At 28.5% G+C, this 15,224-nt stretch overlaps 6 protein-coding genes across 9 annotated transcripts; 4 read left to right on the forward strand and 2 right to left on the reverse strand.

Moving 5' to 3' along the window:
* Positions 1-124: 124 nt before the first annotated feature.
* On the forward strand, positions 125-3,884 carry LOC122535472 (dihydrolipoyllysine-residue acetyltransferase component of pyruvate dehydrogenase complex, mitochondrial). Its single transcript, XM_043667036.1, has 6 exons — positions 125-408; positions 735-889; positions 961-1,349; positions 1,409-1,770; positions 2,594-2,893; positions 2,963-3,884. The coding sequence occupies exons 1-6, from the start codon at positions 287-289 to the stop codon at positions 3,090-3,092; spliced, it is 1,458 nt and encodes a 485-aa protein (XP_043522971.1). The 5' UTR covers positions 125-286; the 3' UTR covers positions 3,093-3,884.
* A 348-nt stretch (positions 3,885-4,232) lies between these two features.
* Positions 4,233-5,900, forward strand: LOC122535474 (U5 small nuclear ribonucleoprotein 40 kDa protein). Its single transcript, XM_043667038.1, has 6 exons — positions 4,233-4,448; positions 4,524-4,653; positions 4,737-5,050; positions 5,155-5,427; positions 5,532-5,697; positions 5,778-5,900. Exons 1-6 carry the CDS (start codon positions 4,335-4,337, stop codon positions 5,834-5,836), a joined length of 1,056 nt encoding a protein of 351 aa, XP_043522973.1. The 5' UTR covers positions 4,233-4,334; the 3' UTR covers positions 5,837-5,900.
* A 210-nt stretch (positions 5,901-6,110) lies between these two features.
* LOC122535476 (serine/threonine-protein kinase RIO3-like) lies at positions 6,111-7,714 on the forward strand. 3 transcript variants are annotated; one of them, XM_043667042.1, is made up of 6 exons: positions 6,111-6,245; positions 6,571-6,694; positions 6,772-6,953; positions 7,012-7,112; positions 7,181-7,463; positions 7,537-7,714. In XM_043667042.1, exons 2-5 carry the CDS (start codon positions 6,600-6,602, stop codon positions 7,445-7,447), a joined length of 645 nt encoding a protein of 214 aa, XP_043522977.1. In that variant the 5' UTR covers positions 6,111-6,245; positions 6,571-6,599; the 3' UTR covers positions 7,448-7,463; positions 7,537-7,714. The 3 variants fall into 3 exon arrangements, with proteins under 3 accessions (XP_043522977.1, XP_043522976.1, XP_043522980.1); XM_043667041.1 differs by having other exon boundaries at positions 6,112-6,245; positions 7,181-7,714; XM_043667045.1 differs by lacking the exon at positions 6,111-6,245 and adding an exon at positions 6,380-6,442 and having other exon boundaries at positions 7,181-7,714.
* A 579-nt stretch (positions 7,715-8,293) lies between these two features.
* On the reverse strand, positions 8,294-11,444 carry LOC122535475. Of its 2 annotated transcripts, XM_043667040.1 has the most exons (6): positions 11,412-11,444; positions 9,478-11,367; positions 9,201-9,381; positions 8,824-9,131; positions 8,502-8,745; positions 8,294-8,427 (listed from the first exon to the last, which is right to left on the reverse strand). In XM_043667040.1, exons 3-6 carry the CDS (start codon positions 9,269-9,271, stop codon positions 8,367-8,369), a joined length of 684 nt encoding a protein of 227 aa, XP_043522975.1. In that variant the 5' UTR covers positions 9,272-9,381; positions 9,478-11,367; positions 11,412-11,444; the 3' UTR covers positions 8,294-8,366. The 2 variants fall into 2 exon arrangements, with proteins under 2 accessions (XP_043522975.1, XP_043522974.1); XM_043667039.1 differs by having other exon boundaries at positions 9,201-11,367.
* A 155-nt stretch (positions 11,445-11,599) lies between these two features.
* LOC122535473 (FAS-associated factor 2) lies at positions 11,600-14,265 on the reverse strand. Its single transcript, XM_043667037.1, has 8 exons — positions 13,883-14,265; positions 13,708-13,788; positions 13,159-13,384; positions 12,895-13,081; positions 12,649-12,822; positions 12,451-12,546; positions 12,058-12,370; positions 11,600-11,985 (listed from the first exon to the last, which is right to left on the reverse strand). Exons 1-8 carry the CDS (start codon positions 13,943-13,945, stop codon positions 11,821-11,823), a joined length of 1,305 nt encoding a protein of 434 aa, XP_043522972.1. The 5' UTR covers positions 13,946-14,265; the 3' UTR covers positions 11,600-11,820.
* Positions 14,266-14,431: 166 nt separating this feature from the next.
* On the forward strand, positions 14,432-15,191 carry LOC122535478. Its single transcript, XM_043667048.1, has 2 exons — positions 14,432-14,832; positions 14,945-15,191. Exons 1-2 carry the CDS (start codon positions 14,759-14,761, stop codon positions 15,174-15,176), a joined length of 306 nt encoding a protein of 101 aa, XP_043522983.1. The 5' UTR covers positions 14,432-14,758; the 3' UTR covers positions 15,177-15,191.
* Positions 15,192-15,224: the final 33 nt, after the last annotated feature.

A 15,224-nucleotide genomic window follows, 5' to 3' on the forward strand; every position in this document is an offset into this window, starting at 1 on the left:
TTTTTCTCTCTTTTCATTTTAATTTTGATTTTATCATTGAAAATCAGTGCCGTACTGTCGTTTGGAAACTACCATTAAATGTGAAGCCACGTGACCTTGCAAACGACCTCTAATTTGGTATTCGTATCATCCGTTTCTGGTCGTGTTTCACGATAACCCCTACATCATTGACACGTTCGGTACACGTTCATTGCCCATTGTCTAAGTAAAAAAGCCAGTGTAACGTCGAATTTCTTACGACTTGCTACTAAAACTGGTAGTAAAAGATCCACGAATCATCCGAGATATGATACGAACGACAACAAGTCTACGTAATGAATTGGCACACGCAATACTACGAAGTTCTGTGCGGACGAATACCGTAAGATCGGTGGTCATACGATGTCTTCACAGAAAATATTTACAGAGGTATCTCATTTTTTGTTACTGTCATCTTCGCCTATCGCTCCATGTATTGTCATCCTCTGACTAAGATTTATTTCGTCAATTGTGATTAAAGTTATCTTAATAAATATTCATTCTTTCTTTTAATTTTGCTTGAAAGTTTTACTTCCACCTGTTATCACCGAGTATAATCAAAACCGTATTTGTAACTGATTTCTAGAATGATTTTTCTGTCTTTTTTCTGTGTTTATTATATTTAATTTCTATTCATTCAAAATATTTAATAACATAGATTGACATTTATATTATATAAATATGAGACTACTATTTACTAATTTTTTAAAATTTAGGATTCAAGTTCATAATAGCTTACGTTTTATGGTAACTCCATGGAAACAACAGTTGAGATACTATGCAGATTATCCAGATCATGTCAAAGTACAACTGCCAGCATTGTCACCAACTATGGAAACAGGCACAATTGTCAGTTGGCACAAGAAAGAAGGTAATATAAATAATTCACGATATCTAATAAGATCATTATTGATTTTTAACTTTACTTTATTGTTATTTTAGGTGATAAGTTGAATGAAGGTGATTTACTTGCTGAAATTGAAACTGATAAAGCAACAATGGGTTTTGAAACACCAGAAGAGGGCTATTTGGCAAAAATTATAGTACCAGCAGGAACAAAAAATGTTGCTATAGGCAAACTAGTTTGTATAATTGTCTCAGATGAAGCATCTGTTACTGTCTTCAAAGATTTTAAGGATGATGCTCCAGCTTCCCCTGCACCAAGTGCTCCTACTCCGGCCACTCCTCCACCATCTCCTGTAACACCGCCAGCACCTGCAGCACCTACAGCACCTTCTGCCCCAAAACCACTGCCTACGACACCAGGAGAGAGAATATATGCTAGCCCATTGGCTAAAAGGCTTGCAGCTGAGAAAGGCCTTAGTCTGCAAGTAAGTTTTAGATTATATAAAATTAAAGAATGTGGAATAATTGTATTCTTTTCTTAAAGGGTCTAATAGGTTCAGGATTATATGGAGCCATAACGTCCAAAGATTTAGCAGGTGCATCAGTTGCAGTTTCTCAACCTGCAATAACAGCTACAGGTGTACCAGGAGTAGATGTTCCTGTATCCAATATCCGCGCAGTAATTGCGAAACGTTTATTGGAAAGTAAACAAACAATTCCACATTATTATTTATCAATAGATGTAAAAATGGACGCCGCTCTTGAAATGCGAGAACAGTTTAATAAAATGCTAGAGAAAGACAAAATAAAACTTAGTGTAAACGATATTATTATCAAAGGAATGGCGATGGCTTGTAAAAAAGTACCTGAAGGTAACAGTGCATGGTTGGGAGAAATTATTAGGCAGTAAGTAATAAACATATTGTGTGTCCATTTGAAAATTTTTAATTCAAATATCTTGGAAACAATGTTTTTTGGAAGAAAATGTTTAATACAAAAGTTTTGAGGAAGAAGTTACAACTGTTACTTGCTTTTTATTTGTTAAGTTATAATCTTAATTAATTAAATTATAATCTTAAAGGTCAATTTTCTTTTTTTAAATGAAAAGATATATTTTTCTTTGCAGATTCTTATTTTGTAGTAAAAAAGAGAAAACTTGTATGAAACATTTTTCGGATATATCCTTAAAGAAATATTTATTAGAAATTTATTTTTTACAGTTTACAGTTATTTTTACAGTTTTACACTTATTTTTTACAGTTATAGAAAACAGAAAAATGAACAAAACTTATTTAATTTTTCTGGTCATTTTTAAAATGATAAAGTGAAAATGATACAATCGTTATTAAAAGAGATTTTCAAAATGTTCTTCATCTTATGCTAGGTAATGGTACAATCTTAGGAAAGTAAGAATAAAATTTGAGCAGAAATTGTACCATCGTCTAACACAAAATGGAGAATATTCTGAAAATCTTTTTTAAGGATTGTGCAACACCATTCTGATTAATTATGTAATAAAAAAATAAGGTAAAAAAATATAATAGTTGTACTAAATGTACTTGTGTACTCACCGCAACTGTAAAACATTTTTGACGAAAAAGTGTTGTTTCCGATATATTTGGAAATTTTTAAATGAACACATTGTATAATAAACAATTATAATAAACAATTACTACCAGTAGCAGAAATAATAATCGCATGGGTTAAATTTCTTTTCTTTTTTTTTCAGATACAATAATGTTGATGTAAGTGTAGCAGTGAGTACAGAAAGTGGCCTAATTACTCCGATAGTTTTTAGTGCAGACACAAAAGGTATAGTTCAAATCAGCAAGGATATAAAAGCATTAGCTACAAAAGCAAGAGAAGGAAAATTGCAACCGCAAGAGTTCCAAGGAGGAACTATTACTTTATCGAATTTAGGAATGTTTGGCATTAAGAACTTTTCTGCTATTATAAATCCTCCTCAATCAATCATTCTAGCTGTAGGCACAACTGAAACTAGGTTAATACCTGCCAAGAATGAAAAAGGGTAAATGTCTCTTCTATATTCTCTTTATTTAATATTTTTCTCATTTCATTACTTGCTAACTTTTTTTAGATTCACAATTTCCCAATTTATGTCCGTCACTGCCAGCTGTGATCATCGTACCGTAGACGGTGCAGTAGGCGCACAATGGCTATCAGCTTTTAAGAATTTCATTGAAAATCCAACAACTATGCTGTTGTAGTAAATTCAACCATTGAAATGTTCAGTGGGGTAGTTTGGACAGGTGCAAATTATATGAAAAAAAAACATTTTCTCATTCAGATAACTGACCAAAACTTTTGGTCCAAAAGTATTCTGTATATTTATGTATAATACAACATCAAATTTACTTTACGCATTTGTAAATCATCAATTTTCGATGAATTCAAATTTTTCAAAGGTATATTTTATCTCTTTTAATATCAAAAATATCATTAGGGCAGGAGAATTTGACATTTTTCCTAATTTACTATATACAGGATGTCTCACTTGATTTTTATTTACTTGGGATTTATTTAAAAAAATGAAATTGAATGATATATTTGAATCTTACTAGTTTTTTCGTGAGTAGATACGTAAAAGTTGTATGAAGATCTATTTTATTTTTTTTTTTTAATGAAACTATATTTTTTAATGCATACGAATAATAACTTTGTAAATCAAAATGTCAAAATCAAACGAGACGTCCTATATATATATATATATATGCGTGTGGTTTTTCAGTGAATATAAAGTATAAGACTGACTATTTATTTCACTACTAAAAGAAATAACAATCTCATTACTTTATTATTGAAAAACCACATCTTCCCCATAGCAATAGTAGTGGCCACGTGTAAATATGTGTATTTATGAAATAATATTATGGCCATCATATATTGCAATAATTCAATTGAAACTTAGGGGAAATTGTTAAGCGAAATGTGTCAAAATGTTTATAGTAAATAATATACACAAATGTGTATCATATTTAATAAATTCTAATTTAAAGGTTTAATATTGTTCTTATTTTTAAACTTACGTTATATGTAGATATGCAAAATAGTATCTATAATAAAATTATCGTGTAATAATAGTCATATTGATTACATAGTGATCAATTTTTGAAACACAGACAAAGCGCGATATTCGATCATAATGATTGAATTGTCATTCACAATTACCAAATCATAGAGACAAGATGACGTTGTATTGTTCTTAAAACCACTACTTTCCTCAGATGGAAAAGATAACGTCTTCTGGCCATTGTCAGATTAGACAAACATAGTTTATCTCCGCGTGGGGGAATTTGCCGGTAGAAAGTAGGTAGAGTGGTAGTGGGAATATTGTGACGTCACTTATGCTTACGATCTGACAATTCTGCTGCCATTTAGTAAACTTACGTTCTTGTCTGTCATAGTTTGTTTGCAAAGGATCGTACATTTTATAATTAAAATTATTCATTATGCCGATTTTAGATAAACGTAAAGGAGATGATATTTTAGCATTAGTTCCTGCCTCAAAACGTACAAAAAATGAGGTGGTGTTTAGCAGTAGAGAGAAAGCTGTTGTACAAAACGTAAACTAAACTTAACCTTATTCTTATATTTATTGAATGTAGCTTTGAAATAAAAGTTATATTATTGTTTTTCAGGGTCCACCTAGAACATCTTCTTTGTTTGCACCTATTATGTTGCTTGAAGGACATCAAGGGGATATATTTTCTCTTGAATTTCATCCAGAGGGTCAATATCTTGCTTCGTCAGGCTTTGACAGACAAATTTGTATGTTATCAATCATTTGAAATATTTTGGACATATTACATATTTTTATATTTTATATATTACATATTTTTTTATATTTTCAGTTATTTGGAATGTTTACGGAGAATGTGAAAATATTTCTGTATTAACTGGACATAGTGGAGCAGTCATGGAATTACATTTTAGTCCAGATGGAAATCATTTATATACAGCAAGTACAGATATGACATTAGGTTTATGGGACATAGTTGCTGGAACTAGAATAAAAAAACTTAAAGGACATACTTCCTTTGTAAACTCTGTGTCTGGAGCAAGAAGAGGTATTACACAACTTTGTTCAGGTAGTGATGATAGTACAATACGTGTTTGGGATCCTAGAAAAAGAGGACAGTGTTATACACTAAACAATACATATCAGGTAATATTGTTTTCATAATAGTTTCTAATTTTTTATTTATAAAGTTTTAACATTCTTCCCTTCCCCCCCTCTCTCTCTCTCTGTTTCTGTCTTTTTAAATTTAGGTTACTGCTGTAACATTTAACGATACAGCAGAACAAGTAATAAGTGGAGGAATAGACAATGATATAAAAGTATGGGATTTAAGAAAAAATTCTATTCTTTATAAACTAAAAGGACATTCTGATAGTATAACTGGATTAAGTCTTAGTCCAGATGGTTCATATATATTATCTAATGCTATAGACAATACATTAAGAATTTGGGATGTGAGACCATTTGCTCCTTATGAACGTTGTGTAAAAATTCTTTCTGGGCATCAGCATAACTTTGAGAAAGTAAGTGGATATATCAGCATAATTTTGGAAGACAGTATGTGTATTATTGAGATTTTATAATTTTATTTATTTAAATAATTATTTATTTATTTAAATAATTGCAGAATCTCCTGAGATGTGCATGGTCCCCAGATGGTAGTAAAGTATCAGCTGGATCATCAGATAGATTTCACTATATTTGGGATACTACAAGTCGTAGAATATTGTATAAATTACCTGGCCATAATGGTTCTGTTAATGATATTGACTTTCATCCAAAGGAACCAATTGGTAATACATATAAAACAAACGTTGTAATCTGTTGTAATATAAAATATTATAATATTTTAAATATGTTTGCTTATTTTCAGTTTGCTCTGGCTCCAGTGATAAACAAATATATCTGGGAGAAATTGAAACTGCACAATAAGCAAATTAAAATTGCACTTAAATTTGAATACTTGTATACAATAAAATCTGTAATATTGAAATAATATTAATTCAAAAAATCATTTTATATCCTCATTTTCATCCTTTTATATGTCAATTTTATTATTAAAAAAAATTTTTTTAATTTGGTCAGTGGATAAAAAATGTTAAAAATAAAAGAAAATATAATTGTAAAGAATACTAGAAATTATAAACATAAAATTTTAACTGAATGTATTACGTAACTATTAGATTTCAAATTCAATTTAAATCTACTTGTGTCAAACGCTTATCGATCTTCTACACCTCGTCTTAACTTCACGTGATATATTTTGATACACTGACATTTTTAACTCTTCATTCGTTTATCTTTTATCGTCTTCCATATTTTTAATTATTCTAGTTGTAAGGTAAGTACATATTTTCTTCTTAATTTTCTTGTAAAAATATCATAAATTGTCAAAATATTTATTTTACGATACTACTTACATCAAGCAGATGTATTGCAAAATATTGAGAAAGACTACTACGACACGATTATTTTTATGTATTAATTATAATGAAGAAAATAGTATTAATCATGAAGATCATTACAAAATTCATTTCAGTAAAATGATAAAAAAAGTTTAACATATTTTGTTTTATATTTTATAAATAATTTTTTATTTTAATCAACTTAACCTTACCATATACTCTATTAATAAAAAAATATGCGTGACACATTTGTTTTTTCAGGTTTGTAGTTTAATTTATTATTTGTAAAAATGTCAACTCCATGGGCGAAAATTCAGCCAGTAGAAGGCCCTATCAATTTATTGGAAATTACTTCAGAACAACTTGCAAAAAGTTTACAAGAAAAGTAAGTCAAATAATTTTTTACATTTTTATTATGTTATGTTCATGGTTTGTTAGTATAATGTATATTTTTACTAATAGAGAATTAAAAAAGCATCAAATTGAAAGAGTAGATGATGCAAATATCGAGAATTGTGCAATATGTGAAAGTAATGATACAGATAATGACGAAGTAATTGCACATATGATGCAAGATCAGTTTAACAAAGAATATGATCTAATGCTAAAACGCACAGAGGAAAAATTCAATCGTGATTCCAAAGGTAAAATGTTTTTTTTAATAAATCTTATTTCAAATTTTATGACTTTTGTATCTTATAGTCAATATAACTTATATGAATTACCGAACTTCTCTTTGTGAGGACCAAGATGAAAAAGATTCAGACATTGAAGATACAACCAGAGATTTTGATAGATTTGTGGTAAATACTTTCTAACATATAACAAAATCAGAATATTAAACATTTGATACATACTTTATATTTTATAGAGTATAGAAAAGGAATATGCTTCTATACCACGTTGTGGATATAGAAAAATGGGTGGTAAAGGCTCCCAAATTGTTACAAAACATGATATGTTAATGTCTTCAAGAATAAATGCTTGCAGAGTTTTACAATTTCCACCAGGTATTGATACAGGAGACACAGGAGGATTTGATGTCAAACTAAATAATAAAGTGTTCAACAGTTTAAGAGCTCATAGTCATGCTCAGTGTTCCAGACAGAAAGCAAAAACACGACTACATACAAAATAAAATAATCAAATATCTTGTAAGTGTAAATACATTATGATAATATGTTTGAATTTAAATTTATGACACTTTATTATTATATTACTTAATAGGCTTTTCCTTCTTATATGTAAATGCAAACTACTCAATTATATTAAAACAAGATTGATTTTAGAGCTATTAAAATATAATTATTTTTGACATTAAACATTTGTTGAATGTTGTAATGATATTAACATTATTATATTGTAATATAAAGACACAAAGAACTAAATAAATGAATCTTATTAATTGCTATTTTATTATTTAAAAAATATTGTATATAAAATGAATATATCTGTCATTTGCTTTGTTTAAAAATAAATGACCTTCATTAGTCTATGAACTCATTCCTGTTACTAAAATTATTTCTCTATTAATAGTGTATAAAACTAAAACAAATTATTTTTTTGTACTTTTCAAAACAATTATTCCTATTATTCTATATTTCTGTTCTATCTGGAAATGAGTCATTTCATAAATGATTATATTGTTACATTGTTGTTTCCAACTCTTTAAGCATATTCTAAAACTGGAAGATGAAAATAAGTATTGCAAAAAAAAGTGCATTTCATCATGGAATCATTATATAACTAAGGATATCAGTAGAATTAAAGTTGATAATCTTTGTTATAGATGTATGAATTGCAGATTTTTGTTAATATTAGTATAAAGATATGAAAGTGATAATATTCCTTGCGTTTCGACAATCTTTATTGGTATTTTATATTCTTATTATGAGTAATTTTTTTTGTTTTTATTAAATTATTTAAAAAAATGTAATTTAATATATTCTTATGTATAAAATATTAATTTTTTATAAAAATATCAATAAAATTTTTATATAACATAATTTTATTTTTGACGTGTATTACATTTTAATATATAATTAAATTTTGATCATTTAGTTAATGTTATCATCTAGTTCTGGTTTCTTTTCCGATGATGACGGAAGATATTCCTTCCTATGAATAAAATCACTTCATGATTTATGAACTAATTTAACTTGCAACTACACTGATATGAATATCTATCTTACACTTCAGTTGATGATGATTCATTGATTTTCTTGTTATCACTGTCGAATAATTTTTGTCTTATTTCACTTTCTTTCTGAGTTTCTTTCAAAATCAGATTATATATTTGTCTGTTTAACAGAGAAGATGGATAGTTAAACTTTTCAACGGAACTTTTCAACGATTCAAATATATTTTCCTTCCCTTCTTGTTTATTAGTTCGGATAGTACTATCTTGTGTTATTTCTAATTGATGAGTTTTCTTGACTGCAAAATATAAATGATTCTTTTTTTCTCTCATTATCTATTTATTTGCATATGTAAAAAATTTAAGATTCACTATACCAGGTAATCCAAGATCTTTGTCTTTTTCCTCTGATACTGTGTCTTCCAAGGAATACCGTGGTAGATTCAAATTCTTTGATCTACTTTCAACTTCTCTTAGAAAGATTTCTGATAATCTTTCATTATTGTTAACTACTGTCTTCTGTGTCAAAAATTCCTCTACTATATCATTGACTACCACAGGGCCCTCAGTTGTCGAATTACATTCCGAATTTTCATTATTCAGTGTCGTTTGGATCGCGGGTCTGCATATCAACCGGTTATATAGGGTCAATGAACTACGTATCGATGATCGTAACCAATTATCACTAAATTAGAAACATTTCATTAAATATGTGGAATATAATTGGAATATAATTTACAACAATTTTACTTACAGATGTTTGACATGAAAAAGTCCAAAAATAAAAACTAACGTAGCCACTGAAGCTACTAAATAAATAAACATTTTTTATATGTTCATAAGAAGCATAACACTTCAGTGAATCATTTTGTCAATTGACTACAGTTTTTGGCAAAAGACGCTCAATTTCGCCTACTAGGATTTATTGCGTGAATCTAAAACAAGATAACAAAGTAAAAATTATATTTTTCTTCTATTATAGCGATGAAGAAATAACAGAAAAAATTTCTATCTATGTTAAACCAATTTACTTGTTAATTATAGGATGTTTGATTCACCAAAAAATTATTTAAATATCTAGGATAGAATGAATTCACATTTATGATACTTAAATTTATTCACATTTAAAATTCACAATATTCACAAATGAAGAAACTCCTCTGAAATATCGTATTCATAAAGATGTCCCGCTTTTTATTTTTCCTTCTTTTTTCACGATAAGACTAGGCATGATAGAAGATACGTTGTTTCATATTTTACGCAAATCAATTATATAAAAATTCTAATATTTATAAAAATAATTGTCTAGCAAATTATTCAACTATATTATCAACCATTTTCCGACTATTTTAGAAAAACAATGAAGTTTGAATTTAATACGTTTCAAAAGATACTAAAGATAACGAAATATTTTTATATACTATCATATAGATACACTCAAATACTTCGAAAATTAGTTTCCATAAACTTGTACATCAATTACATATTTTGTTATACAGTCTTAGTCCTTGCATTTTTTTTACACTATAAAAAAAATTTTTTATGTCACTATGAAGCTATTTGCAACGTATTTATTTTAATTATTTGTTCCAAGTAATCATTCAATTACATTTCATCCAGCAGATGTATTTACATCTGATGCTTGATATTGATATAAAAAGTATTATTATACAAATACATATATACTACTCAATTGAAATAATTGAGGTGTCTATTATTAATACTTTTCAACAGTATTAAAAATACAATCAACTATATAATAAAATGTCCACAAACGAAAAATATGTATTCTCAAACGTGTTTATTTAAGCAACCAAGAAAGATAGCAATATCCAACATCAGACAGTAGCTGGGATTAAATGTTCTGGTATTTACGTATATACAGAAGAGTATCCCAAGGAAAATAAAGACGTATCAAAACTAGATCACAAAATGTGTATACAAAAGTTCACATTTAATGATTAACAAATCTGATGCATTGCACAGATTGTTGTATTCATGTTATCAAATGATTTATATATGCATATGTATATATATGTGTGTGTGTATATTTATATATGTATAAATGCTATAGATTGCTCTTGAATATTGTGTATTCTTCCATAGAACATTTAGAACGAGCAATACAAATTCGTATGTTTGCGTTTGTTCGGTTGTTTTTTCACACAAAAAAGCATAGCATAAAAAAAAGTTAATTCATGAACATTTCAAAGGAACACTTTGAAAATTATAAATATTAGACTTCCAATATCCCAACATTTAAACCAATAATAATATATATGCTAAACAATTTTCTTACAAACTACGAAAGTAAAAATTACTTGAACTTACAATAGCAATCAATTTTTTCTTAAGATATTCTTTAAAACATATGTTTAATTTCAACTATAGTTTTCAACCATAAAAAGAAGACATTTCTGAATGGAAAGAAAAAAAAAAGCTATCACTGCATGCACATTCATAAAACCGTGATATACAAAAGAAATCCGATTAGTCTATTATTTTTGCTTAACTTTTTTTTCTTCTTTCTGATACAGAAACTTGTATCGGATATAATTTAATGTGATCAATAAATCTATTGCGCTTTTATTGTATCTAATAGCATTTTTAATAAAACTGACCAAAATTGTATAAATGGTAAAATGCGGAAGGTACCATACTTGCTAGAAATTTTTTATTGATTATATTTAAAGTACAGATTTAAAACAATGCAACATTATAATAATATAGCTTCAACTTTCATAAAATTGTGAAGTATACATACATACGTATTAAATCTGTGCTTTAGCTATAATTTTGATTACTTTATAAATTACTTACATTTTTTAGTCAGTTTATTAAAAGAATTGTTTAAGCTAAAATGTATTAAGACAAATATAATAAATGTTTGGTGTACAGCTTTTGTGAAATCGTATTATGTACTGTAGATTTATATATATATATAATTGCTTTTATATATATATACTGTATATATATATATATATATATATATATAAATTGCTTTTTTAGTTCCTACAACAAAATCTGTTGTTTTCTATTCAATGTGTACTTCAGTGAGCGTATTGTTCACAGCACATGATAAATGTACTTATAGTTGATTCAGTAGTTCTATGCAGAAAATACAACATAATTAACCATTCTTTGATTTTTTTCTAATACGTTTTATAGATCTGTTGTAAAACTGCACTCCTGACACTGACCTACGCTTCACATACAATACTCGAATGTATCAAATATATATATATATACATATATAATTTTTATGTATATATATATTATTATCTGTTTTGATAAATGTCTCTTAGGACAGTATCATTTTTTCCGTGGAATGATACTTAAACACAAAGAATGCAATATTGAAATATCAATAGAGGTTAATCATCTAAATCATTAACATGGAGAACTTCTCTATGGGTTAATCCAGCGTCTAATAATGTTAAAATTTCTCTACATGGATATAAAATTCTCTTCGGAAAACTGGTCGTTATTTCAAAACTCACTGGAGAATCCGGTTGACTAAATATCCAATGATATACATCCTGGAAAAAGAAAATAATTTGTTACAATATTGAAATTAAACAACAGAAAAAAAAGAAAAATAGATAACGCACTTCTAACGTATCGGACATTAGAAAACGTCTTTTCATTGTCCTTTCACCAAGCTTAATTTGAAGATGACACGCATTAGGATTAGTAGGCTCTGGTTCGAGAGGCACTTTACAAACAGTAAGTTCTTTCTCGCGACGAATGCGTTGAATTTCCATTTCTTGTGCATTTAATTGTTCTTTTTCTCTGGCCTCTTGTTCTTCGCGTGCTCGTCGTTCCTCTTCTCTCCTCCGATCTTTTTCTTGATCCGCACGTAGTGATTCCTCGTATGCCTGATCTTGTTGTTGACGCAAAGATTGCGCAGCACTACGTTCTGCCCTATAATAAAGTAAATTAAACGATATTTCATCTAAATAAAGTTAAAATTATTAACATAGAGATATCTGTATTCTTTCTACCTTTCTTGACGGGCTTGTATTAAATTAATTTCGTTGTGGTCTATAATTGTTTGTAAGCGAAATATTAATTCAGAAGGTGATGGTGTACCTTCCATCCTGTAAGATAAATACAGTTTTTGATACTATTGTATTCATTATTTAAGAGATTACATAAGAAAAATTAAAATTATATATATACACATATATTATTTTATGTACCTGCCAACTACTGTCATTTTATTATCTTTTAAAACGATAACAGCCAGAAAAGGGTAAGAACCAGATTTTAGAGCTTCTGCTACTTTGTAACCTTCACCTGATTGCACATTACATGCCCAAAATAAGGTGTGTATATTTATATATTGAATAATTTGTAGATTACCTAATGTATTCCTGCACATAAAGATTTAATTTATTTATTTTCTACAAAATTTTCAGCCACTAGAGCATAATTAATAAAATTACCTGCACCATTGATCAATATTTTGAGCTTCATCTTTATGTAAATATACCAATAAAAACCTTAATTCTTGTTTTGCATCAGAAAGAGCTTGGCTATAAGAACCCTGATAAAAAACAGGATGACTGTTACCATAGGCTTCTTCATAGGATCGAATGAAGCTAATCACATCTTCCACAGGATCAGAAGATACTTGAAATGCAATCAGCATATTAGTTTTTGTTGTAAAATTTTTTTCTAAAATTAATTTGCACGAAAATGAAACATACCAGGTCTAACATTTCTCCTAAATATTGAAAGAAGTAGTTGCAAGATGCTGATCACTCTTTCATAACAGAATGAAAAGATGTACCATAAATAACTACCCCTGCCATTAGGGCTTCCAGAATAATGAAAATATATTCTAGAACTACTATCATCAACAACTTGTGGTGGTCTTGATCTTGAATCCTGTGCATACATAGATGGTCTTCCTTCATACAAATTTAGTTGTTCCTAAATGAATAAATATGAACATTTTAATTATAACACAATTTCAAGCTTTGATCTGTTTATATAAATAGTGAAAAAATAAATTAATAAATATTAAAATACTCAGATACATAAGATAAATATGCATAAAATTATAATATCTTTGAAATCTTATTAGTAATTCTATTACACAATTGACCTATATACGATACAAAAATAGTATAAAAAAACTTTTTTTAAACTTTTGAAAGATTTGGGCTCATATGTAATCTTTATCATGCAATCTTGTGCACCATTCCTTGCAATTAAAAATATTCAAAACAAAATACGTGGCTAAAGAAATCTACCTGAACTGCAACCTCCAAATTCCAATTGTGTCTTTGTAAAACATCTCTGCAAATTGATAGATCCTCGATGCCTGTTAAATCCTGAAATCATTGCCATACTCTCGTTTTATGATCGTGACAAAAAGATTAAATTCATTGAAAATTGAATGATACAGTATGTAACACAATAAATCACCTGAAACTGCAGGATCTTTTCAGTTTGATCGCTGCTAAATCCGTTTAACGCGAAATCTGCCATATCAATGTTGTTTTGTCAGCAAACGGCTAGAAAATGCTTGACAGTCGTTTAACTATGCGGTTCCACAGAATGATTCGAAATTCATCAGCTAATAGAAAAACCAGGCACTCGAACAAAATTACGATGAAACTACGCAAGCATTTGGAGCGTGATACCGAGAAAGATTAACCTCAAGTGTACACGGTCCCCAGTTTATGGACCTCGGTTCATTATCATCACACGTTTTGTCTCGTCGTTCTGTTCTGTACTCAATGTTTTCGGTGTCATGACTTTTTACGATAATTTACAGTTTCAAGGTTCTATTTCATGCGACACGATTCCAAGTGACGTCAGCTACATGCATTGGTGAAACGATAGTCAACAGTCCTTCTGTGTTGCCATTGGTAGAGTGTTATTGCTGCTAGCAACCAATAATGTACACTTTAATTAATTCGTTATAGATTTCGCAAATGAATTGCCAATAACAATTCGACATATTCTGATATAATATTTGTTATAGACGTTTTTCAACGTATCGTTGGCAAATTGAGCTTCGTTAATATGTATCTCAAGTACAAAGATAACCAATGAAAAAGTAGTATTCAAGCAAGATTTTGAACTTATTTCAGCTAAATTTTTTGAAAGTCATTTACGTTTGATCGTTAAAATTGATAGTCATTGGTTGCACCGTACTATTTGATATATGACATTCTAAGTTGTACGATTGTCGTGTATTGTTGATAATGTATTACATTTCATGATACGTTATTCTGTTTGTTGAAATTGATATACACCTGTTGCTTTAAATCTGTTGTATTATTTCGATGTATTCAAATGGATAGTGACTTTGATATTAAAATTGAAATCCAAAAGACCTTGATGTCTATTAAAGACATAACATTAAAAATGTAAGATTTACTTATATTTTTATTTATTTATATTCTGGGTTATAAATCATTTCTGTCACTTTAAAGGATCTTATTTACTGAATAAACAGGAACGGTTTCTTTTATTTCTTAGAAAAAATGAGTTGAACATAATTAATGAACTCGTGAAAAAGGATGGACAACTTCACACAGCTGTGGTTGATGCAAGCAAAACCTTAACTACAGTAGCTAAAGACATGGACATAGATGTTGAGAATGTTTTAAGTAATAATGAAGGTGAAAATGAATCTCAATTCAATGTGAGAGATATTCTATCTTCTGCTGCGTTCCAAGAAAAAATATTAACATGTTTAAATAATATGTAATTTTTATTATTTTTATTGAACGTTTCATATGCTTTTATTTACAAACTG

Source organism: Frieseomelitta varia, unplaced genomic scaffold (genome assembly GCF_011392965.1).
Source record: "Frieseomelitta varia isolate USP_RPSP 00005682 unplaced genomic scaffold, Fvar_1.2 scaffold_727, whole genome shotgun sequence".
NCBI lineage: Eukaryota > Metazoa > Arthropoda > Insecta > Hymenoptera > Apidae > Frieseomelitta > Frieseomelitta varia.

Bases quoted from the DNA above. Each gene is read 5' to 3' on its own strand.
- LOC122535476 (XM_043667042.1), top strand. From the start codon at position 6,600: ATGTCAACTCCATGGGCGAAAATTCAGCCAGTAGAAGGCCCTATCAAT. The intron at 6,954-7,011 runs GTAAAATGTTTT...TGTATCTTATAG, and splicing joins ATTCAATCGTGATTCCAAAG to TCAATATAACTTATATGAAT. The intron at 7,113-7,180 runs GTAAATACTTTC...TATATTTTATAG, and splicing joins GAGATTTTGATAGATTTGTG to AGTATAGAAAAGGAATATGC.
- LOC122535474 (XM_043667038.1), top strand. From the start codon at position 4,335: ATGCCGATTTTAGATAAACGTAAAGGAGATGATATTTTAGCATTAGTT. The intron at 4,654-4,736 runs GTATGTTATCAA...TTATATTTTCAG, and splicing joins AGGCTTTGACAGACAAATTT to TTATTTGGAATGTTTACGGA. The intron at 5,051-5,154 runs GTAATATTGTTT...TTTTAAATTTAG, and splicing joins CACTAAACAATACATATCAG to GTTACTGCTGTAACATTTAA.
- LOC122535478 (XM_043667048.1), top strand. From the start codon at position 14,759: ATGGATAGTGACTTTGATATTAAAATTGAAATCCAAAAGACCTTGATG. The intron at 14,833-14,944 runs GTAAGATTTACT...TTTATTTCTTAG, and splicing joins AAAGACATAACATTAAAAAT to AAAAAATGAGTTGAACATAA.
- LOC122535472 (XM_043667036.1), top strand. From the start codon at position 287: ATGATACGAACGACAACAAGTCTACGTAATGAATTGGCACACGCAATA. The intron at 1,350-1,408 runs GTAAGTTTTAGA...CTTTTCTTAAAG, and splicing joins AGAAAGGCCTTAGTCTGCAA to GGTCTAATAGGTTCAGGATT. The intron at 2,894-2,962 runs GTAAATGTCTCT...AACTTTTTTTAG, and splicing joins CCTGCCAAGAATGAAAAAGG to ATTCACAATTTCCCAATTTA.
- LOC122535475 (XM_043667040.1), bottom strand. From the start codon at position 9,271: ATGTTTATTTATTTAGTAGCTTCAGTGGCTACGTTAGTTTTTATTTTT. The intron at 9,132-9,200 runs GTAAGTAAAATT...TTTCTAATTTAG, and splicing joins CTTTTTCATGTCAAACATCT to TGATAATTGGTTACGATCAT. The intron at 8,746-8,823 runs GTATAGTGAATC...TATATTTTGCAG, and splicing joins CAAAGATCTTGGATTACCTG to TCAAGAAAACTCATCAATTA.
- LOC122535473 (XM_043667037.1), bottom strand. From the start codon at position 13,945: ATGGCAGATTTCGCGTTAAACGGATTTAGCAGCGATCAAACTGAAAAG. The intron at 13,082-13,158 runs GTATGTTTCATT...TTGCATTTCAAG, and splicing joins TAGGAGAAATGTTAGACCTG to TATCTTCTGATCCTGTGGAA. The intron at 11,986-12,057 runs GTGCGTTATCTA...TTCTTTTTCCAG, and splicing joins TAATGTCCGATACGTTAGAA to GATGTATATCATTGGATATT.